General features: G+C 44.6%; 1 protein-coding gene and 1 pseudogene across 1 annotated transcript in view; one reads left to right on the top strand and one right to left on the bottom strand.

The window, feature by feature from the left end:
- ABCA4 (ATP-binding cassette, sub-family A (ABC1), member 4) overlaps positions 1-2,388 on the top strand; it is a 132,401-nt gene extending 130,013 nt beyond the window's left edge. Inside the window, exons 46-47 of the mRNA XM_010860511.1 lie at positions 41-127; positions 1,631-2,388. Of these exons, the coding sequence (XP_010858813.1) occupies positions 41-127; positions 1,631-1,666 (123 nt within the window). The 3' untranslated portion in view covers positions 1,667-2,388. The remainder of the gene's footprint in view (positions 1-40; positions 128-1,630) is intronic.
- A 3,351-nt stretch (positions 2,389-5,739) lies between these two features.
- On the bottom strand, positions 5,740-6,389 carry LOC105003376 (annotated as a pseudogene).
- Between the last annotated feature and the right edge of the window lie 21,187 nt (positions 6,390-27,576).

Genomic DNA, 27,576 nt, shown 5'->3' with positions numbered 1-27,576 from the left:
TGGAACTATCCACCTACTCTTGCCCTTCTCTTGCCTCCAGGTATTTGTGAACTTTGCTAAACAGCAGAATGAAACTTACGACCTCCCTTTGCACCCTCGAGCTGCAGGAGCCAGCCGACAGGCCAAGGTACCCCTGCCACCCCTTCCCTGTCCACTGCTTGGGGCAGATCCTTGGCTCAGGGACCCAATTGACACACTGGGCCTGCAGGGGCCCCAGACATGCCTCCTGCAGAGAGTCCCACCCATAGCAGCCCTCACCTCCTCCCTGCCACTCCTCACTTGTCTGGGCCGAAGGTAGCTGTGTACCTTCCTTTTATAATCAGGAAACTTTTGGATGGTATCGGAGAACATTTTTGAAAAGAACTTTCTCATATATTTTTGCTTATAGCAAAAAAAAAAATTGGATTTTGGAAATAAGCAGGGAAGATAGGAGAGAATATTAAAATATTTCAGTTGTTGGGATACTTGACATATACATCTGGTCTTATGTTTGAATTTCAAAGTAAGGAAATTAACTGGCACTCATTTCACTGGTGGTCTCATTTGGCTAAAAATCATTCTCTGTTTTATGAAGAGGGCTCTTTGCTCTTTATAAAAATTTCAAGATGATGAAGGAAGTAACAGTAAAAGGTATGTATCTGGCCTGTCATAACTCTTGGGATACGTGCCTCCACATTCCTGCCCTAACACAGCACCCACGTAAGGAACACATTCATCCCAGTTCCCCAGAAAGAGAACAAAAGAGAGCTGGAGAAAGTCCTGGAGGAGGCGACCTAAGCCTGGGGTGTTAAAGGATCAAATTAATTCAGCCATCCTCTCCTGACTTACCTGGAGAGTAAATCAAATAAAATCAAAGTATGTTTTTCAATAAGCCTAATTTCCCATAAAGTTCTCATTCCTTCCAGTTTCCTGATTGCGAGAAAAACCAAGTGCAGGTAATGATTGAAACATTCCTTTCCAAGGCACTATTTGTGATGCATTTTCCCCATTTCTCTTGACCAGCAGAGACCTAATGGCTACTTGGCAAGGCTGACTTTGCCCAGAAATACCTACGTAAAGGCATCTGTCCAGGGAAAATTAGTTCTGCTGAGATTTTCCAGCCATTCTTTCTGATTTATAAATCTTATATTTGCTGTTTACACCAGCAGAAAATTATTCTTTGAAAGTAGTTGCAGTTACAAATTCCTTTTGTAACTCAAAATACATAATTTGGTTTCAAAAGTTTTTCCTAAAACTGTCAGTGATCTCCTCACCCCCAGCTGGCATGTGCCCTCATAAAGGGGTAATACCAGGTCATCTCTGGACCTGACAAGGGGCATTCATGATCTGTGATCTGCAGCAGTTAACTCCAAACTTTCCCTCTTACTAGATGTGATCGTTTTCTATTTTGTCTGTCACATTTTAGCATACAGATACTAGAAAACCTACTGCAGTGTATATTTATTAAATCAGCATTTTTCCATAATAAATGTGTGGTTCAAAACCTAACCCTGACTCTGTGACATACAACCTTTATAAAGCTTTGCAAAACCCCTCCTGCAGAGCATTGTACATAAGTAAATGTCATGAAACAAATAGTAATTATGTTTTTGTTTACATTATCCCATTTCAAAACAATTTTCTTCTATAGGAAGTGGACAAAGGGAATTCTGCACCTCAAGGGTGACCTTAATTATGATTTCTTGGCTTTTAAGACAGTAAGGACATGATAACTTCCTTGGGCTAAAAAAACAAACCAAAGGCACCATGAGAAATGTTACAGAGGGTGTGGCTAACACACATGTCAACATGTACGTGCATGGTGGGGCATGAATCTTTAAAACATCTGGATCGTAGAGTCAGAACCTGCAGGATCATCGGCTCCAAACATTACAGACAAGGAAATAAACATAACCTGTAAACTTGGATGATCTGATAGACTTCAGTGCCCTCAGCTGAGCTTCCTTCAGAGCTTGACCGACGGCTATTTAACTTAAAGTCTAAAAGCCATCGAACCAGAACACCGAGATGAAGAGAGTCCACCTGATCTCCTTCTACACTGCCCAGGTTTTCTGCTGCAGCTTAAAAAGAACTGTAGGCAGCTGAAAGTGCAGGAGCCTTTGCCATATGGTCATTCACACCAGCCAGCATAAGCAATCCCTTGGCAGCAGAAATGAACACAGAGGAGGCACACAGTAGACTCCAAATGGAGGCTTTTTCAGAAGGAAACAGGAACTGACTCGCTCACCTGAAACACCTGATGGGAAACTTACCCAACCAAGGAGTACAAAACGCGTTTCGTCCAGACCACAGGAGAAGCCTTGGTCCGTCTTCCTCCTGGCCGTGGCCTCCATACTGCTCTCATTTCAAGTGGATCTGCTTTTTGTGTGTGTGTATGTATGTGTGTGTTATTTTTCAAGAGAAAATAAAGTGCAAACATACTTTCAACAAACTATCCCAATTCACTCCTCTCCCTGCGTGCACGATCTGGTGTAGTTTTGGACATTCCCTATACCCATAACGCTTGCCATCATTGCATGAGCTTATGTGAGAGTAATTGCCCCAGGAGTGCCAGTCACAGCAAGCTTCTGTAATGAGCTAGTCTCGATGTTCCATGTCAAGGCTGCTTCACAGGGTTTGAGACAACACCCAACTGGCAATGCGTGTAGACATTATCCACTGTCAGCTGGGTATTATTTGCATCTAGGTTTAGTTCCCTGGTCTAGGAACTAAATCCTGCAAGCCACAAGGTACCACAAAAAATAAATAAATAAAAATTTTGAAATACTAGTCGTGAAACATAAGCAGGGAAGCCTCGAGAGGGAGGAGGCATGCACATACTTAGCCTGGGTTTGAGGAGAATTCAAGTTGGAAACTAGACCCAAATCTCCTAAGAACATGTTTAATTTATTGAAAACTTTCCCAATCTGGTTTAATAAGAGAGATTTACAAAGAAGAGGAGGAGAAAATGGAAAGAGTCAGTTTAGAAAACAAGACCACTTGGGAGGTGTTTCAGGAGTATGACTTGCTGCCATATTTTCTAATTTTCTGTTCTTCTTTGGGGAACTCAAGATTTTAGAACAGCTGAGATTAAGAGGATCTCTTTCAGTCTAAGTAAAGAGCTCATAGAGAGCTTGGTTTGTTCCTGCTACTCTAGATCTCCTAGAGAAAGAAGAAGAGGAAAGTGGGGCAGAAAACAGGTCAGCAGAGCACTGGGCTTGGGAGAAAGGGTCTCTGTGGCAGCCTAAGTATTTGCACCAGGACCAGTGAGGAGGAAGTTAGCACCAGCAGCCTGAGGGGCTTGTGGAGAAAGGGGAAAGGTTTTCCCCTAGAAGGACGGCAGTATCCCCTTCCTGAAACAGGCCCCAGAAGCTCTCAGCCCTCTGGACCCAGGCTATTTGGGGCTTGGTTTCCTCAGTGTGGTACTTCAATGCCTCAGCAGGTCCTCTGAGATGAACAAGACTCCTGGTATCCACAGGGCGTAACTGCTGCCACATTTGTCCAAGGTGTTTGTCAAGTTCAAGAAAGCAGAGGCACTAGAAATTTCAGATTCAGAGACTTAAAGGCTTGTAGAGCTAAAAAAAAAAAAAAAAAATTTTCAAAGATGAAATCCTTATGTAATTGTTTGATTTACACTGTTTTGACAGAAAAGGAAACCAAGTCCCAGAAGGATTCAACTACTTGGCCGGCCATCCAGGCTTCCCTTCAGGCCTCACTCTGGTCCTTCTCTGGTTACTTCACTCGCATGTCTGAAGACACATGCCCATCAGACCCAGAATTCCCTGCCCAGCTGGTGTAAAGTCAGCCTCTAGGGCCCAGTGGGCCTCTTTCCTGGGTCATAGATGGTCCTTGATCTCTCAGGTTCAAGTCTGCTCATGGCTGAGGGCCCTTGGGAAAGCAGGAAAGCGATGAAAAGAGGGGTAAGCCATGGGGCAGCTGGCTCTGCATCACCACCGTCCAACACAGGACTCCAAGGAATCCAAGAAGTTGATAGTTGAGCCTGCCTCACCAAGGAGGGCGTTATTTAGCAGTTTCTTTGCTTAGTTTATTACTTTAAGAATTGAGACATACATGATATGGGAATCCCTCAAAGCTACTCTCCTCAGAGCCTTTCCCAAAGCTCACCATGACACATACTCAGCTTTTCAAGCAGCTGTCTGATATCAAGGCTCAGACATGTGTGTCTCATCAGTCAAGCTTTGGCCAAACCAGTCATCCTCTTGGTTCAGCACATTAGCAACTTTCCTAAGGGACCACAACACCTTGTAGCCAAATCCCTTAGTCCTGGCTTGTGGTGAGTTTCAGGAAGGACACGTCATCTACAAAGCACTGCACACACAGCACCTAGTTGACAGGATCCCTGGCACACAGCTCTGCAATTGTGCTATTCTCATTTTCCGCCAGAGCTTGGAAATCTCTGTGGTCTTGAATGATACTGACTGCTGAGTCCATCCTCTAATGCCAGCTAGAGAAGGAAAAGATAAGAGAGGAAGGGAGAAGAGGGCAGGAGCATCCAGTGCTCCACATCCTGGGTCTAAAGCAGGGCACAAGATACAGCCAATGTCTCTGTGGTATTAATATTCTCATGCGTTATTGTTCAGTTGATAAGCAATGTCCAACTCTTTGGGACCCTATGGCCTGCAGCACGCCAGGCACTTCTGTCCTCCCTTATCTCCTGGAGTTTGCTCAGACTCATGTCCATTGAGTCAGTGATGGTATTTAACCATCTCGTCCTCTGCCGCCCCCTTCTCCTTTTGCCTTTAGTCTTTCACAGCATCACGGTCTCTCCAGTGAGCCAGCTCTTCACATCAGGTGACCAAAGTATTGAAGCTTCAGCTTCAGCATCAGTCCTTCCAATGAATACTCAGGGTTAATTTCCTTTAGAATTGACTGGTTTGATTTCCTTGCAGTCCAAGGGACTCTCAAGAGTCATCTCCAGCACCAGTTTGAAATCATCAACTCTTTAGCGCTCAGCCTTCTTTATCCAACTCTCACATCCCCACATTCTCATGTGGGGGTCATCAAACTTTCTGAAGGGGCCAGAGAGTGCAATGAACTAAATGAATTGTTTCCAATTCATGCAATGGATGCTATATAGCTGTGGAAATGAATTAATTAAAAATATATATTTCAAAATAGATAAATCTCAAAACTTAATGATTAGCAAAATAGCCAACAGCAGCAGGATAGTAATAGCAAGACCTTCTCTGGCTACTCAATCTAAATTTTCAACTGTCCCATCCCCATCCTGACATCATACCCACTTCTATGCTTTTTCTTAAATCCTTGGAAGTTATATTATCAAACATACTGTATGTTTTTACTTTCTCTTCTTGTTTATTGTTTCTCTGCTCCCCTAAATACAAACTCCATGAGGGCAGAAATTTTTGTTTAGTTTCTTGTTTTTTCTGGTTGTTGTTAACCAAACCATTTTTAATTTTTAAATTCTTGGCACTACAGAACTAAACTTAAATGTAACATTCTGCTCTTACATTTCTTATCAACAAATATAACTATACTTCATGAGCCAAAAAGCCCAAAACAAAACTAAAAACAGAAAAGCTTGTGAAACTAAATACGAATCCCAGCATTAACAGCTGAACAGAGAATGTGATTTTTAAATTTTTAGCAAATGATAAAAAGTTGTATAGAAACTGAACACTTAGAAATAATTTAAAACCTGAAAATCACTGACCAGAAATCACACAATTCGATTATATGGACACAAGATTAAAAGTTTATGAGTGAACCTACATTGTTCTAGCTACAGCACCTGCCCTTCTCAGAGGAAAGCCTGGCATTGATTAGATTCTGGGCCACACTAACACTGGCCACAGAATCAGTGATAGCAATCTGCCTTCCAGGACAGCCTTCCATTGGGTCAGCAGTTTTGATCTGGGCCCTGGACATCTGGCAAATCTCATTAATGTTGGTGCCTTGGCCCCTGACTAACCAATTAAGCTATTTAGAATGGTGCGTTCGTGGGTGGTTGGACTAAAGGCATCCAAACTTGCCTAATAGCCTTTTATCTCTGGAAAGCTGGAGTCAATTCTGGTAAATCCAGTCTCACCACGAATCACAGCAAAGTGATGCCATCTGGTTTAACTTAGCTATATGGAATGGAGAAATGGTGTGTTGCCCTTGAATTGAGTAGGCATGTAGTCGTGGTTCCTCCGGGTCATGGGTAGTGTAGGGGTAGCTTGCAGCATCACTGCACCCACCTTGGCAGCCCTCACAGATGACAGATATCCGGCATGGGCTGGTACAAATGGTCATGACTCTTCATTTGGGGACCCAGAGAGCATCTCTAGCATGCCCAGGCAGAGCTGCTTGGCACGCTCGGTGATAGAGCACAGCATGCCAGCAATGATGATGGCCCACTCGGTGAAGCTGCCCAGCATATTTCCCATCCCCAGTGTTAAAAACAGTGCCTGGCCGTAGGAGCCACTCAGTAAGTATCAATATTTGTTGAATTAATGACTAAATAGTGTACCCTGACATTTTTATAAAATCTAAAACACGTGAAAGCACTAAAGATTATTTATAGATACATGTGTGTGCAGTGAAGAATATTATGCTTGAGGATTATGAACACCAAATTCAGGTGTGACTGCTTCTAGGTATGAGGGAGGGAATGACATTCAGGGTGAGATGCAAGGAAGGTCTAACTGTATGTGTAATATTCAAATTTCTTAAAAATATCTGAAGCAAGCATTGTCATATGTCAAGAGTTGATAAAACCAACTGGTGGATACATAGGTATTTTTAAGATTACTCTCTCTACTTTTTGTAGGCTTGAAATAGTTCATTTAAAAACTATCCTATCCACAGGACTTCCCTGTTGGTCCAGTGGTAAAGAATCTGCCTTGCAGTGCAAGGGACGCAGATTTGATCTCTGATCAGGGAGCTAAGATCCTACATGCTGTGGAGCAACTAAGCCTGCGTGCCACAACTGCTGAGCCTGTGCACCACTAGAGAGTCCACGTACCACATTTAGAAAGATCCTGGATGGTGTAACGAAGATCTTGTGTGCTGCAATTAAGACTCCAGGCAGCCAAATAAATAAAAACAAATAAAAACTATCCTATCCAGAACTAATATCTTACACTGCCACCCACTACCCCTAACAATACCACCTCTATCAGAGGCCACCCTTTGCTCCCAGGAATATTCACAGCAGTGTGTTGAGGGCTCTTCTGAATGACAGCTACTCCACTTATCCCACCCTGCTGCTGGGTCAGAGGATGCCAGATACTGAATCTCACTCGCCTTTGCATCCCATCCCTTCTATGACTTTCACGATTGTCTTACTATAAAATGGATTTTTGGTTAATATTGAACTAGGTAGGATGAAAATGCTAATTTGGGAAACGGCAGGCAGGATCAGTTACATAATTTTGGAGGCCCAGTGCAAAATGAAAGCTTATTAGAAAATTATTTAGAATTTCAAGATGGCAGTTGTGCTCAGATGCTCAGTATTGTCCAACTCTTTGCAACTCCCAGCAAAAATAGTGGAGTGGGGTGCTATTGCCTCCTCCATGGCATCTTCCCCACCCAGGGATTGAGCTACATCTCTTACATCTTCTGCACTGGCAGGTGGATTCTTTACCACTAGTGCCACCGTTAGCAGAGCATTAAATCAAGCACAAGTGCACAGGCCTCACACTCATGAATGCGGCCTTGAGGCCAGGCTTTGAACACAGAACTCATTAAGTAGCCGAATGACTTAAAAGAATAGGCTATGGAGAGGCTCCTAACTATGTACTACATCCACTCATTTCTTCCACAATAACAGACCAGTGACTTGGAGCCAAATTGCCCAGGCAGAGTCAGCACTTCTCCAGCCTTGTGGTAAGTGTGGCCTGGTCACTAAGCTCTCTTCAGCAGAATGGAATGGAAGTGGCAGGCATGACAGCGGAGTAGAAGTGCCCCTCCATGAGCTTTCCCCAGCTCTGCTGACTGGAACCTGATTTTTGTGGTAACCGTGGAGACAAGTTCAAGGATTCAGGATGGCAGAGCCACAGATAGAAGGCCCTGAGTGTGTATGTAGAGCAGAACTGCCCAGCAGCGCAGCCCACTCCCCTATACCATTAGGTGGCCCAAACTAGTCTGTGTCTTCATTACATTACAGCAGCCTAGCTTGATTGACTTAGTGGTGCGATAGAAATACTATTTTTGATTCACCCAACAACCAAAAATAGACTCTTCCAGACAAATCCAATGCTATAACAACCCACTAGGGACTATAAACTGGCAGCACTAGGCTCTGGGCCAGCCCCAAAGAAACAGCCTGGCTTAGAGGGGAAATAATACATACATTCCCTCCAAAAAACTCAAGCAGCTGCTTAGGATGTTAAAGTTCCTTAACAGAGAAAGCCTGTAAACCTCAGTGTGGAAAGATAGATGTCCTCACAAGTGCTGGAAACCCTCCCAGCAAGTCTGGGATGACTGGCCATGAGCTCCACTCCTTGCTGATCATTCACAACCATTTCTCTAGAGACACAGTAGGCAAGACTGCTGGCCCTGCAATCGAGCTTGGCAGTATCAGATGGACCAGGGGATGAGACTGTTCTTCAAGCAAGATTGAAACTCCATAGTCATGTAGTTCCCAACAAGGCTATAAACTGTTCCCAAAGCACATAATGACCCAAATCCAACCAGCTACTCATCAGATAACATCCAGAGGTCAAGGATCAGGTGTTATACAACACAGCACATGGCCTAGAGCATGCATGCGCGCGCGCGCACACACACACACACACACACACACACACATCTTTTTTGGCAATGGACCTTGGTTTTCATAACCACATTCTACTTGAATTTGCTCAGGAGTTTTTTTTGTGTGTTTTTTTTTAATAGCTACAAGTAATGAATGCCCATAATATTCCTGTTTTGATAAAAAATGAGTCAGCTATCTGATGATGCTCAAGCAGAGGGTATCTGACCCTGGACTTGCAAAACAGAAATTTGTAACTTGCCAAAGGAAGATATTTTCAATAATTAGTATTTTCAACAATATTTAGCATATCCCCCAAGAAACTTCTGGACCCTTCATTACAGATTTCATTCAAAATTTAAAGAAGGCCAGAGGGAGACTCAATGTCAGAGATTGGATCAGACTCAAGTCTTAATGATCCCAGTCGTGTCTGCAGCCTGCACTCATACCTCCTACTCTTTTAAATTAAAAAAGCACCAGAGAAACAGACCAGTCTCAAGAAAAGGCCAAAAATTTCATGTATATACTTGTCACACCCTGTTCTCAAAAACATGGTACATCTACAATAACCAGCAAAGAGCACTGCAGTGCTGAAAACACGAGGAGAAACAAACTCTGGGCTTGAAACAGCAGGGTTGGCTAGAGACGAGATCGAAATGATGATGAAACTGTGTGTAGTGGGACTGGGGTAAGGGAGGCCATACCCACCTGGAGACAGGTACATGCCCAAGGTCATGCACACAGCCACGCAGGGAGAACCAGGGCCCGGGACAGAGGCTGGAGGACACAGAAACAATTTGCCTCTCTGATGCTCTCCAACAGCATGGTTCCATGGGATATCCCATGAACAAACACTGTTCATTCAACCTTTTGAGGAGATGAGAAGAATGGCAGATACAGGCCAAACTGGAAATAAGACAAAAGAACTTAAGAAAGCTAAAGAAGCCATTCAGAATAACACTCCAGTGCTGACACTCCCTGGAGCTCTGGGAAGAGACTCGGTTAATCCAAGAAGGCCAAACATGAGCTTTCCATCAGGCCAAGGTTGAAAAACAAAGGGCGCAGAGATAAAACAGGCAGCAGTGTTCAGGGACCCCTCACTGTAAAGAGGAGCACAGTTTTCAGAGTGTGCCTAAAACTCCAAACATGCAGACCTGGAGGCTCACCACTTCATGAAATGACTTCATTTTGGAGAACACCGATGAAAATGTCACTACTTAAGGTTAGCCAGAGCGGGAAAAGGGATGCTGGCCTTATCTAAAACCACTGAAGTTGTGGTCAGTAGCAGAGCCAGAGAGAACAAAAAAGTTTCCTTTCCCCTTACAGCCTGGGCCCCCACTCCCACGGATGCCAGGCATTTGCTTTTTCAACCTGGAATCTGAGAATTTTAAGATCTTCAAGCTGATGGAATTTGGGGCCACCAGGACCTTAAGAGTTGTAGATTCTTAGACATCCTGCTGCTGCTAAGTCACGGCAGCCGTGTCCAACTCTGTGCGACCCCATAGACGGCAGCCCACCAGGCTCCTGTCCCTGGGATTCTCCAGGCAAGAACACTGGAGTGGGTTGCCATTTCCTTCTCCAATGCGTGAAAGTGAAAGTGAAAGTGAAGTTGCTCAGTAGTGTCCAACTCTTCGCGACCCCATGGACTGTAGCCTACAAGGCTCCTCCATCCATGGGATTTCCCAGGCAAGAGTACTGGAGTGGGGTGCCATTGCCTTCTCCCTTAGACATCCTAGAACCATGAAATTCCAGAATCTCAGGGTCAGAATTATTGTGGCCAGGGAAGAGACAGCTTCCACCACTTCCTAGTTGTGTGACTTTGGGCAAGATGCTTAACATCTCTGTGCCTGCATTTCTTCATCTACAAAGTGAAGTAATAATTGTATGTACTCCCTTCTCTGCTCTCGGCCACACGAAGATACAGTAAGTCAGCAGCATACAGCCCAGAAGAGGATCCTCACGAGAACGCTCCCATGCTGACACCCTGATCACAGACCGTCCAGACTCCAGAACCGTGAGAAACAAACAGCTTTATTTTTAAAGGAAGGAGGGAAGGAGGCTGGTAAGAATTTTATCAGGGCTACCTGACCATCCTGTCCAGATGCCCACCTTCCCCAAGGTGTCATGTTCCCATGAACCTATGTCTAGGTCCCATAGCTACCTTCAGTTGACCTTCTTAAAGCAGGGCCTTCACTATAAAACCCCATCCCGGAGACCATCACGCTGTTCCAAGGGCTCCTGGAGAACAGTGCCAGCCTGCCTTTTCCAGACTTTTCACATTCTTGGCCCACTTCTCATCCAGATCATAACTCTTGATAATGGTGGTGTTCATGGCTCTACAAACTGCTGCCTTCAGGCTTTGGTAAGGATACTTAATCTTGGAAGCCCCAACCCTCGGTATGCCTGCTAGTGCTGACCCAGACCTCTGACTCCTTTCTCCTTGGAGGTCCTGACTCCTATCTTAGTTTCAGCCCTGGGTTCCTCAACTCCCAGCAGCTGCCCACCTATTCAACACCCTCATCATCTAAATCTGGCCCCCTGAATGGGATTTTGCACAGATGGGACGTAATCAAATTGTGATTGTACCCCCATCTGAAATTTGTTGCATATATAATGCCTAACAATTTATAGTAAAGTGTATATAATTAATCTCATAGTTCGGGTTTATTACTTAATTTATTATTCCCATTCCTGTCTTTTTAAAAAATATTTATTTGGCTGCACCATGTCTTAGTTGCAGCACGCAGAATCTGGAGGTCTTCATTGTGGTAAGAATGATCTTTAGTTGCAGTTGCAGCATATCGGATCTAGTTCCCTGAGCAGGAATCGAACCAAGGACCTCTGCGTTGGAAGCACGGAGTCTTAGCCACTGGACCACCAGGGAAGTCCCTCCATTGTTGTCTTTAAGAGACCAGAATTTAAAAACAACTACTACCACCAATATTTGGGTTTTGTTAAGAAGATGTGCTCAACTCAAGTAGACCCAAGCCTGCAGTGCCTCTAACTTGAAATTTTGATATATTCTCAACTGTTTCTGAGCCTCTACTAAGGGCCAGGGAACATAGCACACTGGGAACCAGGACAAGACACAGTCCCAACTTGTGGAGCTCAGAGTCCAGTGGGAAGAAAGACAAGTCCCAGATGGTTAGGAGTCAGTGTGGACGCTGCTAAGAGGCGCCTAGAGGAGGCAGCAGCGGAGCGAACCATTAAGAATAAAAGAGTAACTTATGCATCTTATTTATAAAGCCTTTCTGAGTGTGCTTTCAATTACACTTATTTATAATCCTGAATTATTATTTTAATATATGCTGTTAATAATTTGAAAATATGCTAGCTCTTCACATAAGTTACACAGAGTTTATATAGCTTCCCCTTGCTTGTGAATTACCATTGGATATATATGCATTCAATTTCTTTTTGAGTGCAAAGACTTAGGCTCAAGGACAGAATAGTTTAATAAAAATAAAAAAATAATAATAATAAAAGAGTAACATGGGGAAGGGGAGGTAGTGGAGGGAGAGTGTTTTAAGCAATGGGAGCATTAGGTAGAGGGAGACCCTAATTCTGTGCATCAGTTTGTCTAGACGTGGCAGGGTGGGGTGGATAAGTGCTTCCAGGAGGGATGAGAAGATAGAGGCAGGCATACCCACATTCTGGTGGGCTTTGTCTTCCTGGCTAAGCAGTTTGGACTTAATCCTGTAATGTATCTTGATTCTTGGTGTACATAAGAGTCAGTGAGGGACCCCATTTTTAACTATGGCTCCTGAACCCTGCACATAGAACATTAGATTCAACAGGTCAGGCAGTGGACCCAGGAATCTGCATTTTAATAACCTCTCCCTCTGCTGAGTAAATCTGATGCAGAGTATGCTTGGGCAGTACTTTTCTGAATACAGTTACAGGAGACGGGGAGTCATAGAGGGGTGGCATGATCAAATCTGTTTCAGAAAAGTCGCTCTGGCAGAAAGTATGCATACGTGCTCACTCAGCAAAAGCCCCTAATCCTTTGATAATCCCCTAGTAACCTTCTGTTGCCCAGGGCCTGGAGCGCTCAGAGTTGGCTCTGAAAGAGATAGTCTCCTAAGAAGGGAGTCCACTGGGAAAGTTATGCCTGAGTGCTCCTGGCCTATTGTTCTGAACGTTTTGTAGCTCCAAATCCAGGGCAACAAGAGGTACTGGTTGTGAAAGCAGGAAAGCTTTGGGGCTCCAGGTCCACTGATGAACTTCTGAATGCTGGAGGACACAGACTCTTAAAGGGGCAGACGGGTGGAGCAGACCCATGTCTAGTCTTGTTGGTGCTACAGAAGCTCCTGACAGGACAGAACCTGTGCTCATTTGGTTAATAAAGACCCAGGGGAATTTGGGTGCAAGCCACATCAGCGTTTTCCCCTGGAATGCCAATAATGTCACCTCAGAGAGCTGAACCCATCCTGATTAGCATGGCCTAGTTTCTTGCAGCCAATGGCAATAAATACACTGATAAATATTTTGTGATGGCTACAACAATGACATTCCAACCAAAGCCACACTCATTTCCTGGAACTGCTGAATCAGTCAAGCAGCAGTTCTGCAAAAACTGCCTTCTTATAATCTGATGATTCTGACCATGGTAAAACGTTCAGGCGGACTGATGTTGGCTGACAGCATAGGAGGCTGGGTGATGTTCACCCCAACTCACCACCCACACCCACACCTAGATCCAAGCCCAGTGAGCCTTTAGTCCCAGAACCTGTCCACCTTCCCGTGCCTCTTCCAGAGCAAAAGTCACAGCTCTTCCAAAGTTGGACCATGCTGTGATCTGTAACATTTTGTTTCATATTCTACCATCTCAAAGGGCAAGAATCCTGTCTTGGGCATCTTCTGGCTCCCTGTGCCAAGCAGCTACTCCAATGAGCAGGTCTGAAATGACCAAGAGACCTTCATGTGGTCAGGCTGGCCCCACTCTTAGCCCCAGCCAAAGTCCTCCCAGCTCAGCTCTGCCACTGCCCAGGCACCAGACTCTAGCCTGGGACATATGTTTCCTGAATACTCCCCGAATAATGCTGTTGGCTTATGCTTACAGGATTGCCCCTTTGCCAGCTGAATCCTGACTAGTATTTTCTGTGATGGAGCCTCACTGACCACCTGGCAGGACCCCAGTGGGGATCTAGAGAAGAAAAATAATCTTGTTCAGGTACTTTAAATAGCCATTAGAAGGTGATTGCATTTGGATCAGGGGGACTACCTCAAATATTTTGGCTTTTCTGTGTTAACTTGCCAGTCAGATTCTAGTCTATAAACATTTATTTATCTTAAATTTATTTATTAATTTGTGGCTGCTCTGGGTCTTCATTGCTGTGCTCAGGCTTTCTCTATTTGCAGTGAGTGGGGGCTGCTCTCTAGTTGAGGGGTGCAGGCTTCTTTCTCCTTGTTGTGGCTTCTCTTTTTGTGGAACAGGCTCTAGAGTGCCTGGGCTCAGTAGTTGTGGTGGATGGGTTTAGTTGCCCCACAGCATGTGGAATCTTCCCGGACCAGGGATTGAACCCATGTCCCCTGGCAGACTCTTCACCACTGTACCACTGGGGAAATCTGCCAAACACATGTAAATATAATTTGTGCACATGTGTGTGTGTGTGTGCATGTGTGAGAGAGAGGTCTAATAACATTTGTGAGTATGTAACTGGTACCTAAAAAGATCTAATCTAATATCTAACTTGATATGTTTACTTGAAGGGTACGTTTCAACATAGGTATCAAAAATATTTATAATTAATGAGTTGCTAGAAAATTGGGTTTGCTGCCTTGTCTGGAAAACACAGCCATTTCTTGGTCTTATAATCAAGAATTTCCACCTGGCATAAACAAAAATTACAACAAAAACCCTACCTATTGGTTCTGTGCGGCCTACTGGCCTAGGATGCCCCACAGCATGTTTATATAGTGCCATTAAGGTGGGACTCAAAGACGGGGGCCCCACTGCCTCCCCTCCCAAGTGCCTTCAGCTCAGAGACCCTACTCAAAGATGCTCAACCAGTTTTCAGACACCAAATGACTAAAGTGAGTTTCAGGAGACCAATATTTACACACACACACACACACACACACACACAGCTGGGCCACCCTTCATCTTAACAGCTATACAAAAGGCTTTGTGTGCACCTGCATGGTCATTCTGAGAGACCGTATTTCAGATGGACTCGGCTGAGTCCTCCCCGTTCTCAAACTGTCAACTTAGTTCATAGCCTCCAGCTACCTAAGCTGTAATAATCACATGGCAAAGCCTGTGACTCTGCAACCCACCCATGGCAAACAGATAAGGCTGAAAAGACATAATAGGTTTGGGAGGAGCGCTGATATTTGTCAAGTTACCACGACAAAAAAAAAAAAAGCTTTCAAGATAATCCTCTGAAGTATCTACTCTTACCCCCACTTTTTAGATGAGCCTACGCAAGCTCTAGGAGATTGATCTGCCAAATCCATACAGCTAATGAGAGGCAGAGTAGGATTTGAGCCAAAGTCTGCCTCTCTCACCACCCATGTGTTCTCTCATCTATTTCATTTAATGTAATTTGCTCTTCTTCACATTATATGATGACAATATTATTAGCACTACTTCCCAGGTAAAGAAACTGAGGTTGTTTCTGAAATGAGTTTCCCCTCTGGAACACTCAAGCATTTTTCCACACTGTCTCGTAGAAGTATTTTTAATATACAAGTCAAGACTCTTAACATAACACAGAAGAAAAGCTTTTTGAGAACAAGTCCCTCACAATGACTGCTCAATCTCATCATAGTTCCAAGTAGACTAAGTCTTCATATAAACCCTCATGATTTAATATTATAAACAAAATGGTAATGATGAATAGCATACAACAAAAGAACCATGACTTCTAAACCTAAAATTCATGTCTGAAAGAAACTGTCCTCAGCTCCTAAGATTCCTGGCTAAGATGTCATGGTTGCAAATAACAGAAACAAATCTGACTTAGCATAAATAAAATGTGGTTTTATTGGAAGTATGAAATTCAATAACTAGGGCAAGACAACTTGCAGGATCTCAGTGTGTTGCTCAGTCATGTCTAACTCTTTGTTAGTTGTGTCTAACTCTTTGCTATGGACTGTAGCTGGCCAGGCTTCTCTGTCCATGGGGATTCTCCAGGCAAGAATACTGGAGTGGGTTGCCATGCCCTCCTTCAGGGGATCTTCCCAACCCAGGGGTTGAACCCAGGTCTCCCACATTGCAGGTGAATTCTTTACCATCTGAGCCACCAGGGAAGCCCAAGAATACTGGAGTGGGTAGCCTATTACTTCTCCAGGGGATCTTCCTGACCCAGGAATCAAACCAGGGTCTCCTGCATTGCAGGTGGATTCTTTACCAGCTGAGCTACCAGGGAAACCTGTAAGGGCTTCAGTAGGGAGTTTAAAGACCTTCCTTCTACAGGTGAGACAGCTTACATGACTCAATTCCCAGCTTCAGGACTCAGGCCAAATTCTCAGAATGAGAAGTGAATATTTCCAACTAATTCAGCCAGTTCTGGAGCAGGGTTACCTGGTAGAAACATGGCTGCCAGGACTCACCCATATAAGGGGCAGAGTTTTTAGCAAAGGAAAGTAGTCGTTCCTAATATTTATTCATAAAAATATAACATATAGCTAACTCTAAATTCTAAGCACAAAATTATTATATGGATAGAACAATAGGATGGGGAAAACACCATATAACAAGTTAGGCAATGTGATTCCTATTAATTCTCTGCCATATCTTTGGGCAATTCCTGCATCTATAAAAACAGGAGTTGAAGTAAATGACCAAAAGTCTTCTAAACCCACCCTCAGGTCTAGGTTTCTGTAGATGGTTGGTATAACAGTCATTTCAAGGAGACTTTAATACAGCTATCTGAGGAATGCATATGTTTTGATGAACCCCAGAGTTTGTTTGAAGCTTTTTCCTACAGAAACAAATGAGTGCAACATCACAAGAATGTCAACATCCAGCTCTGTGAAGAGGGAAGAAAAGATTAACATGCCGATTCTGGGATTTTAGTGCTGGCCCCTCAGACCCCATTTCTAAAGGAGCTTCTTTCACGCCCATCTGATCAATGTTCTATCTGTACTTGGCTCACCAAGCAGAACACACGACTGCAATATCACATTTCTATGCTGGATTTTAGTCAGTACTTTAAGTTTGCCTCAAATTAGCTGGGAACCAGACTCAGAGTTACTGCTGACATTACCCTTGTCTTATGCTGACCAGCCAAAACTGAGCTCAGATCTTTATCAATAGAGAGAATAATAAATCAAGGCAATTTGTTTTAACCATATGCTTTATTCCCTACTGTGCCCTCCTTCCATGTCCCTCTTTCAACCACGTTATTCTGCTACAACCACAGTACTTGGGTGTTTGTCTAAAACTAAATTAGTTTTCAGCAGAAACATTTTTAAAATTGTAACATATTTGTCACCCCTACCCACCTGCCCTCCAAACCCCCTTTACTCTGCTCTGCCTTTTTTTCCCCAAAGCATTTATCACCTTCCAACATATCATATGACTTATTGTGTATATTCTCCCATCAGACTGTAAGCCCCCACAAGGGAAGATATCTTATTGTGGTACATATATAACTGGATTTTTTTCCCTGGTCCCTGGCACAGAGCACCTAAACCCCTGGAATTTCCTGAGCTATGGGAATGTATTTTGTTAGTCATAGTGAGCTTCTTCCTGATCATAGTTGAATTTAAGCTAATAAGGTGACTAGTGGTGAGGTCCTAGATAGTTTCAGGATGGAGGTTAATGGCCAGAAACACCGACCATATGATTAGAGGTTTAGAACTTATAGCCTCCAGGAGGGGAAAAGGGATGAAATTTGAGTTCAGTCACAATGGCCAATGATTTAATCAATTGTGCCTATGTAATGAGACTCCCTATACAAACTCTAAACAAAAGAGCTTCCCTGTTGGCTGAGAGGTAATGAATCTGCCTTCAAGGCAGGAGACCTAGGCTCAATCTCTGCGGAAGATCTCCTGAAGAAGGGAATGGCTACCCACTCCAGTAATCTTGCATGGAGAATTTCATGGTCAGAGGAGCCTAGCGGGCTACAGCCCATGGGATCTCAAAGACTTGGACACAATTGAATGAATAACACTTTCATTTTCATACAAATTCTAAGCAACAGATTCAGGGCACTTTTCAGTTTGTTGAACAAAATTGCATGCCTGGAGCATGATGTACCCTGACTCCACCAAGACAAAAATTCCTGCAGTTGAGACCCTTTTGGATCTCGTCTATGTACCATTTCATCTGGCTGTTCATTTTTATCCTTTATGTGTTAGTCGCTCAGTCGTGTTCGATTCTTTGTGACCCCATGGACTGTAGCCCATCAAGCTCCTGACTGTCCATGGGATTCTCCAGGCAAGAATATTGGAGTGGGTTGTCATTTCCTTCGCCAGGGGATCTTCCTGACCAAGGGATCAAACCCAGATCTCCTGTATTGCAGGCAGATTCTTTACCATCTGAGATGCCAGGGAAGCCCTAACCTATGGAGTCTGCAATAACTCTAAGCAGTTAGTGTCAGAATTGAACTGTGAACACCCAGATGGTGCTAGAGAAGGAGAGAATTGGTTGTTATTTTAAAAATGACACACCCAACCTCTTAGAAAAGTGTCTGGTACATAGTAGGCACTCGCCTAATATTTACTGAATGAGCAAATGATAGATGTCATCCTATATATGACTTCCATTAAAGTTCTCCTGTTTTGACCATCATCTCCTTGGGAGTCCCATTCCTTCCTAATGGATTTTTAACAGCTCAACAAATAAATATTTTGAGGTCCCAACACACGCCAGGCACGGAGGACCCAACATTAATAAAGTTAGCTAGGAGGTAGCAAGCATGCCACTTGATGCCATAGGTCTTGGAGCTACTCAAGAACTCATGGTTCTCTGCCCACCCCACCAGGATGGAGCCAGACCTTGTGCTGAAACTCAGTGAGGTCCACAGTGATTCTTCAGCTTCCCCTCGCAATCAACAGAATGCAGCCCTGAACATATTCCTCTCAACCTCTGAAGCCTGGATTAAAATCACACACGGAAGACTGGCTCTAAAGACACAAGGTTTGAGAGTCATTCTCAGCAGGAAGCAGATGGAACTCCAAGCCAGCCAAGAGCACAATTCTTTGTGTTTTCAGCAAACAAGCTTCCCCAGGGCATCCAAGAGCCAGCTGAGTTGCTCCCTCCATCTCTTCTTTTAGCTTTTAGCCTCTACACTCAACTCTATGGAGAATTTTAAAATTCCACTCTATATATGACATTCACAAAAACAAATCCTGGTAGATGAAAGTGTTTAATTTAAATATACAATTCCTACATTGCTACAAAAGAATCTTGACCTTTAATCTTGGATGGGAGCAGTCCTTTATAAGCAGAACAGAAAACACAGAGGTAATAAAGGGAAAATTAGAGGGTTTAATTAAATAACTTTTGAAACTTCTTAAGGAAAAATAACAAGACTAACAATGTTAAATATAAACTGACATAAATATTTCAACGTAGATCAATAAGAGGGTTAATAGAGATAATACAAGTCTTTAGCAGAGAAGCTCATGAAGCCATTCAGTAGAGATGTTTGGAGTCTGGGGATCTAAGCAGAACAGCCTTGGGGACCCCAGTGACAAAGGGTGGTTGGCACACAGTGAGCAGGTGGCCCTTTCCCCACCTCTGCCCGAAGCTCAACATCCCAACTCTGCCAAACAAGAGTTGGAACCTTTGGAGCACCAGCACTGGAGGGACAGCCCCTCCCCGTACTCCCTGCTCCACAGGCTCTTCCTGATGTAACCCAGCATGAAGGCCTACATTAACTACCTGGGAGAGCGCCTTGGCCTTGCGCAGCTGCTGAGCCAGGGACTGCAAGCTCCAGGCAGCGGGCGTTACCATGCGGGGCGTGGTAACCTGCACATGGCCCTGAGCCGCTGGCAGACCTGCGAGCGCACACCCGTGTGTGGAGCCCACAGCCTTCGCGCTGCTGAGCCACTCTTTGCTCACAGTGCTGCTCTCCCACCTGCAGGGCAGGCTCACAGCCTGGGATAAGTTCCTGACAGGCCAGGCAGTGGTGAGGACGGAGAAGTACCAGTGAGTTCCCTGCCCTGCGGGTCCAGGTCTGCACCTGTCAGTGAATAGGCCTCAAAAAACTGGACAGTGTTTTTTAAAAAATGGACACTTTGGAGACATCTAGAAATAGCACTGCATGGCATGGACTTTGACATTTGGTTTCTGTTAACTTCTCCAAGCTTCTGGGCAGATACACAAGAAGCAGGGGCAAAGAGAAACTTAGAAGTTACCATATGGAGACAGAACCAGCAGACAGGTTTAGGGACAGAGGTGAGACACCCTTTGGGGACTTCCAGAAAGAACTGGAGGACATTGTGAGGGCCCTGAGAGCCTGGTTTTACTTGGGATACTACAACAGAAAATGTCTGGACATACATATATACATACATTTCTTTTAAGTCTGGAGGGATAATGGTTTCTTGGAGAAATGGAATTATGAGAGGAGACAGGAAATTCTACCTTCTATTTTATACATTTCAGGGATGTTTCATTTTTTTTAAGAAACATATATTACTTTCATAATAGTAACATACAAAAAGATAGTCCCACTTAGAAAAACAAAACAAAAAATACACAGGATATGGCATTTGCCTTTCAAGGATGGCACCCTGCTCTAGAGCATGGCTGGTAACAGAACCAGTCCACAATTAGTCATCCCATGTTTTGTGACCTGTGACAGGGATACATAGGAGCTTCCTAGGCCTGAACTGGTTCTGGAACTGAACCGTGTCTAGGGGCAAAAGTTGTTTTGGTGGCCAGCGTGGAATGTCAGGGTTAGTGACTATCACCGGCATAGAGGCTCTGACTTGTTCTGCTTCGAGATCTCAGAAAAACTCACTGTTTTGGGGGCAGTCACCACAGGGTTCAGAGGGTTTCTCTCTCACACACACTAGGTTGCAAGTGAGAGATGGAACCGAGGTCTCATGATCTGCTGCTCTCATGAAAATGTCCAGCATCTTCATCCAGATTCACAAGGCCCCTGCCTTCCTCTCCAGCCTCATCTATCTCCTCTTTGAGTTTTGAACATACTAAACCAGGTATGGTCCCCAGAGTGGTCTCCTCTTTCTACCCTTCATCTGCCCCTTTCCTCACTCTTCCATTCCCAGTTGCATTATTACCCCTTGCAGAGTCCTCCCTGAGGGGCCCTCTGAGGGCCCCCCACCCCGGGTGAGACACCAGCAGCTCTGCTCCTGACGCCCTGAAACATCACCACTCTGTAGAATGGTTGCCTGATTACATGTCCGCAGCCCCCAGCTGACTGGTAGCTTTTCGTCCAGCAAGAGTGAGAGTGTTACCACCATGGCCTCCAGTTCTGGTCATGAGGCTCCGTAAACATTTGCTAAATGAAGAGGAACATGCTGGCTTGGCCTCACCCTGCAGGCATTCTCATGGGAGGACCCTGCATGTTCACTGACCCACCTGTAAGCTCTTCACAGTTCCCGAGGGAAGGATAGTGGCAAAACACCAAGAAATAACAGCACTTACTAAAATGTCTCTTCGTGGAAGAGAACATAAGAAGAGAGTTAAATGCTCACAAAGGGAAAGAGAAAAACAAGTATCATATATTAACACACACATATATATATAGAGAGAGAGAGAATCTAGAAAAATGGTGTTGATGAACCTATTTGCAGGGCAGCAAAGGAGACATAGATAGAGAACAGATTTGTGGATGGAGGGTGGGAAGAAGAGGGGGGACAAACGGAGAGGGTAGCATGGAAACATACCCACTGCCATGTGTAAAAGAGATGGCCGGTGGGAACTTGCTGTATGACTCAGGGAACTCAAGGCTCTGTGACAACCTAGAGGGGTGGGAGGGAGGGTCACGAGGGAAAGGAAAACGTATGTATACCTACGGCTGATTCATGTTGATGTATGGCAGAAACCATCACCATGATGTAAAGCAATTATCCTTCAATTACAAATAACTAACATTTTTTAAATGCTCACAGAAGTAAGTGGGACTGCAGGCCTCCCACACAAAGTTCTTGGTACATCAATTTACCAGGAACAAGTGGGAGTCTCAGGCCTGGCAGGACAGAGAAAAGCACCGTGGGGCTGGAGTTCTCGCTGTGACTGTGGGCACATGCCTTCACCTCTCAGGCCTGGCAGCCCCTGTGTCCGCCCCAGGGTCTGTGGAGTAGAGGCTAGGTACTGGCTAAACCCTGGGGGTGGAAGGAGAAGAGCTGACCAATCTGAAAGGCATATCAATTGGGCTCCACCCAACCTTGACCTCAGCCCTGGATACAGACCAACCCAAATCCTCCTGCCTTGTGCAAATGCTCCTCACAGCAGACATTCAATCTAGGTCACAGGGCAAGAATCTTACCAAGGCCTTTGCAGCTGGTGCTTTGCACAAACAAGCAAATCTAGACTGAACTGGCACCTTTCCTTTGAAGGGAAGGACACAGGCCTTGCACCCCGTTTCCCAGGGTATAAGTTTTACCTGGACTTTATTTCTTCCAAGACCAGGCAGTCATCGGCCCCACAGTTCTGTCACCAGCCTGAGCCTCCCTCCCTGAGGTAACTCCAGAGCCAAATCCACACCCTGTTTCCAAGGTGCTAGATGTGGGAAGCTACTGCCTATGTTACAATGTAGAGTGTGCGTGTCCTAAGTCAATTCAGTTATGTCAGACTCTTTGCGACCCTATTGACTGTAGCTGCCAGGCTCCTCTGCCCATGAGATTTTCCAGGGAAGAATATTGGAATGGGTTGCCATGCCCTCCTCCAGGGGATCTTCCTGACCCAGGGAGAGAACTTGAGTCTTTTATGTCTCCTGCATTGGCAGGTGGATTCTTTACCACTAGTGCCACCTGGGAAGTGCTGTAAGGTAGAGGGGAACACATCTATTCCCAGTGACTTCACTGAACTGGGGGACAGGAAAGTTCGTTGATGTTTTTCTTCTATTCTGCTACATGCACAGGCTTGGGCATCAGTGAGACCTGGCTTCCGGTCTCAATTCTGCCTCTTTCTAATGATTTGACTTTGGGCCAGTTACCCACCTCTCTGCCACTCAGTTTTGAATCTGCAGAGTGCAGACAGAAGGCCTACCTGGGAGGCTTACAAGGCAGAGTTGTTACGGGAATCAAATGAAGCGACATCTATCAACCACACAGCACAGGGCCTATCTAGTTGCTGAGCAAATGTCAGCATCTTTACAGCCTGGAAATGTCTGCCAAGAGAAATGGGGTGTTTTTATAAGAATTTCCCTATGAGTCATGGTCAGAATTGAATCCTGATCCCACAGCCCATAAGTCAGGTCTCTTCATGCCACCTCACTCACCACCCCACAGTTCCAGCTACTTTTGATTGAACAACTGAGAACTGTAAAAATGGAAACCCACAGCCAAAGACCCAGCCTATTTCTGACCCTCCAGGAATCCCCATAGCTCAGATCTGCTATCTCTTTCTGCCCTGGCAGCACAGCACTGAGGGCAGGATGCTCAAAGTCAAGTTTCTGACTTGGAGGCTATGGTGCTTCCTCCCCAGTGAGCTTTTCTTTACTCATACTGGGACCTTCCGCATAGTTACTTTTTAATCTCATGAAAAATCCCTGCAGCCTGCTTTGTAGAGGGGTAACCACCGGAAGAAGGGTGCATATTCAGGATACATGATGACAGATGGCACCTGGAACTGAGAAGCAGAACCCCGGATGTCTCTGCCAGCTCTGGGGCAATAAACCTTTTTGTCCCTTTGGGTTAGCTTCAATTTCTTTTTTTCTTTCTTTCTGTCCTTTTTTTTTTATTTTTTTATTCAAACCAAAGGATCAAAATGAGACAGGCAATAGAGTTAATAAAGACTAATGCCCCAAATCTATGTTAGCTTCCTCAGCCAAACTCTCCCTGAGCTGGTTAATAAATAAGCCAGTGATTAAGCTGCTCTGGCACATTCCATTCTGTAGCCCAGAAGGGATCTTTCCTGCGTGGAGGGACAAAGACACTAGATTTGTAGCTTCAGTCCCTGTTCACCTTCCCTGCTCCTGTGTCTGCGGTGTGGTGGGTGATGGGACTGCCTCAAACACCAAGTCATTTCTGGGACACCACCAGGAACAAAGAGGACCCAGAGAAAAAGAGAGGCCGATGGGGTCCTGTTGTACAGGACTGGCCCATGATGGGGTGGTACACACCTCACACCACATCTCTGTGGTGTGAGATGTTAATTAATTAATCCTCCTAGTGACCCCTTGCTGCAGGAGCTGTCACTAGTGCGAAGGCTCAGAGGGGTTAGTGGCATGCTCAAAAAGCTGGCAGAAGCAGATCCTAAGCCCCACAGCCTGATGTGGGAGAGCATCAGGTAATACTACCTTTACCTTTTTACTACCAACCACAAATGTAGTATTTCCAAAACTTGAGAGATTAATGAGCCGTGCAGTTACTCAAGAAGGTTCACTGGAAGGGGGAGGATCTGGAGAGGTCCCGGGCAGGAGGCCAGGCACCCACGTGCTGGGAAGGAGTCTGGTGGGTACAGGAAGTGGGGGCAAGACCAAGCATAGACTTTGTTAAGGCAAAATTTTTTCACATTCCTGCTGTAATGTATCTAATCTCTAATTTAAAACATACCTGAACTTGTATAAATGAGTGCTGTTAAAGCACCTGTTAATTTTAGCAGCTAGCACTCAGGATGAGAGAGTTATGAGCAGGCAGGGATGGTCCTCTCAGGCCTTCCTCTCAGCCAACCGGTGCTGACACCCTGCTCCCTCCACATACCTGCGGTTCTGTGAACAGCGGAGGGTCAGGGTAGCTTCCACCATGCAAGCTGTTTAGGCTCAATATCTTTCTAAAAAGAAAATTGCTCTTTCTTTGTGTTTTGGAAATTCTGCTGTGCAAATGGTTCCTGCAAGTTTAAAGTTTGTTTTTTTTTTAGCTGTTTGGCATTGAGAGAAAATGTTTTATTGTTGGTTGTCCATTTTAATTGAAGGATAATTGCTTTACAATATTGTGTTGGTTTCTGCCATACATCAACATGAATCAGTCATAGGTGTACCTACACCCCCTCCCTCCCACCTCCCAACCCATCCCACCTTTCTAGAGCTCCGGTTTGAGTTCCCTGAGTCATACAGCCATTTCCCATTGGGTATCTATTTTTACATATGGGAGTATATTTGTTTTTTAATGATTTCTACAAATCAAATATATAATATTTCTCTTGAAATTGAAGTCATCTGGTGACTAGTTCAACGTTCAGAACAAGACAGTTCCAAGTTGTCCAGACAAACCAGAAAGGGCAATCACCACCTGGCAGAGCCTAGCTGGCTCCCTACGGGAGAATGTTGAGCCCACGTGGTCAGTCTCCAGCTCCCAGATAGCAGGAGTCGCTCTCTCTTCCTCACACCCTCAGCCCTGGGTCTATAGCATTCCTGAAATCTCTGCCCTACCCTCATGTTAGTGCTCTCAATGACCAGACCACCAAGCAGGAAGTGCCTGGAGGTGAGGGTCATGCTTCATCCTCACTTCCAGCAGGAAGTACCTTAATGTCTTCTATGTGCCAAGCAAATTTCTGGGCCCTGGGCTACACCTGCAAGCAAGACTGTCCTGGCATCATGCTTAGGAATATAGACTCTGGAGCTAGCCTGCCTGGATTAGAATCCCAGCTCTACCATGTACTAGCTACTGTTGCCCTGGGCAAGTCACTTAGCCCCTGTGTATCTTGTTTCCCCATGTGTACAGTGGTGATGGTGACCTACCTCATAGTGATGAGAGGATTAAGTGAATTCATACATTGTTAAGTCTGTTTACACTTAGCACCCAGTAAGTCCTACAAAGAAGTTAATGTTACAGACTATAGTGATAATGAAATAGACTGCTATAGTAAAATACAAGTGCTCTCTATATCAGGGGTAAGTACAAGACTATTTTGGAGCACACCAAAAGGGTGCATAAACCCGGACTTGGGATGGCTTCCCAAAGGATGTGCTGCTGTGTGCTGTCATCTCCCACTCTTTGCAGCCCCACTGACTGCAGCCCACCAGGCTCCTCTGTCCATGGGATTCTCCAGGCAAGAATACTGGAGTGGGTTGCCATTTCCTTCTCCAGGAGATCTCCCTGACCCAAAGACAGAACCCAAAGGACAGGGATAGAACTCCTGTGTCTCCTGCATTGGCAGGTGGATTCATTGCCACTAGCGCTACCTGGGAAGCCACACTCTAAACAGAGACTTAAACCACAGGAAGGAGATTTGAGGATAAGGAGAAGCATGTTCCAGGTTGAGTGACTTCACGTGGAAAAATGTGGGGGCAAAAGTCCACACTTTCTTTGGTGAGTTTGCTTCATTTTAAAAAATGAAACAAACAGAAGTTCAGTCACTGAGTAACAGTTATCAGAGTTAGTAACATGCCTTCTGTCCGTTGAACCATTAATGAACAAACAGAAAATTCAGGTTCTGATCCCCACAGCAAGTCTGAACTTAAGGCATCTTTGAAGGTCATACCAACAAGGTCACAATGGCTCACAAGTTCTCTTTTTATTTTCAGTAGGAAACAAACATGAACTTCAAATCTTTAGGTTAATTGAATTATTTCTTGAACGATTTCTGGTCTATAGACTCCCTAAGAGAAGACATTATTGTTTTTACTCCCCACATCACCCCCAGCACACCTTCCACACGGTAGGTATCCAGCAAAAGCCTTTTTTTCTTTTATACTTTATGCATTGAATTTTAATTTGCATCTCAATATTTTTTAATAAATGCGTTTTAAACGCTGAATGTTAAAATGAATTCTGCCAATGCCCAATGCTTCTCTTTCTACTCAACTCACAGGAAAGCAAGTTTGGGCCTGCCTCTGATCTCTTAGAGCAGAAAGCTAATCTCCAGGGTGACCTCACCACAGAGGTGTGTTTTATAGTCAACTGGCAAATCTCAGCATGAACTGAGAACGAAGGTTGAAAAGACAATAAACATACAAACACATCAGGATTGTACAAATCAAGTCAGTTCAGAGAACCAGCGGGACTTATGACTAGTTTTCAATTTTAAGAAAACTACAAAGGGAGAAATCTTCCTGGCCAATAGTAATCCTTTTCAGAAGACTAGGATGGCCTTTCTCTTATTAGCAAATGAAAAAGTCTGGATAATAGAAAGAAGAAAAGGATTTTAAATTAATCTATGCCAGGGATTTTCAAACATGTTTTGACTGAGGAACACTTTGTTCAAACTAAATATTACTAATATATATGAGCAAATAAAAACACATCAAGACAGAGCTTGAAGGCAGGATCCAGGCCCCAGTTCTAGCTGTTGCTCTCTTCCCTTCGGTTCAGACCAGTCGCTCAGTCGTTTCCAACTCTTTGTGACCCCATGGAATGCAGCACGCCAGGCTTCCCTGTCCATCACCAACTCTGGGAGCCTGCTCAAACTCATGTCCATTGAATCGGTGATGTCATCTAACCATCTCATCCTCTGTTGTCCCCTTCTCCTCTTGCCTTAAATCTTTCCCAGCATCAGGGTCTTTTCAAATGAGTAGGGTCTTCACATCAGGTGGCCAAAGCATTGGAGTTTCAGCTTCAACATTAGTCCTTCCAATGAATATTCAGGACTGATTTCCTTTAGCACAGACTGGTTGGATCTCCTTGCAGGCCAAGGGACTCTTGTGTCTTCTCCAACACCACAGTTCAAAAGCATTAATTCTTCGGCCCTCAGCTTTCTTTATAGTCTGACTCTCACATCCATACATGACCACTGGAAAAGCCATAGCTTTGACTAGATGGACCTTTGTCGGAAAAGTAATATCTCTGCTTTTTAATATGCTGTCTAGGTTGATCATAGCTTTTCTTTCAAGGAGTAAGCATCTTTTAATTTC

This window comes from Bison bison, unplaced genomic scaffold, assembly GCF_000754665.1.
Source record: "Bison bison bison isolate TAMUID 2011002044 unplaced genomic scaffold, Bison_UMD1.0 scf7180017864466, whole genome shotgun sequence".
Lineage (NCBI taxonomy): Eukaryota > Metazoa > Chordata > Mammalia > Artiodactyla > Bovidae > Bison > Bison bison.
The sequence above is the reverse complement of the archived record's forward strand: the minus strand, read 5'-3'. Positions and strand labels throughout refer to the sequence as shown.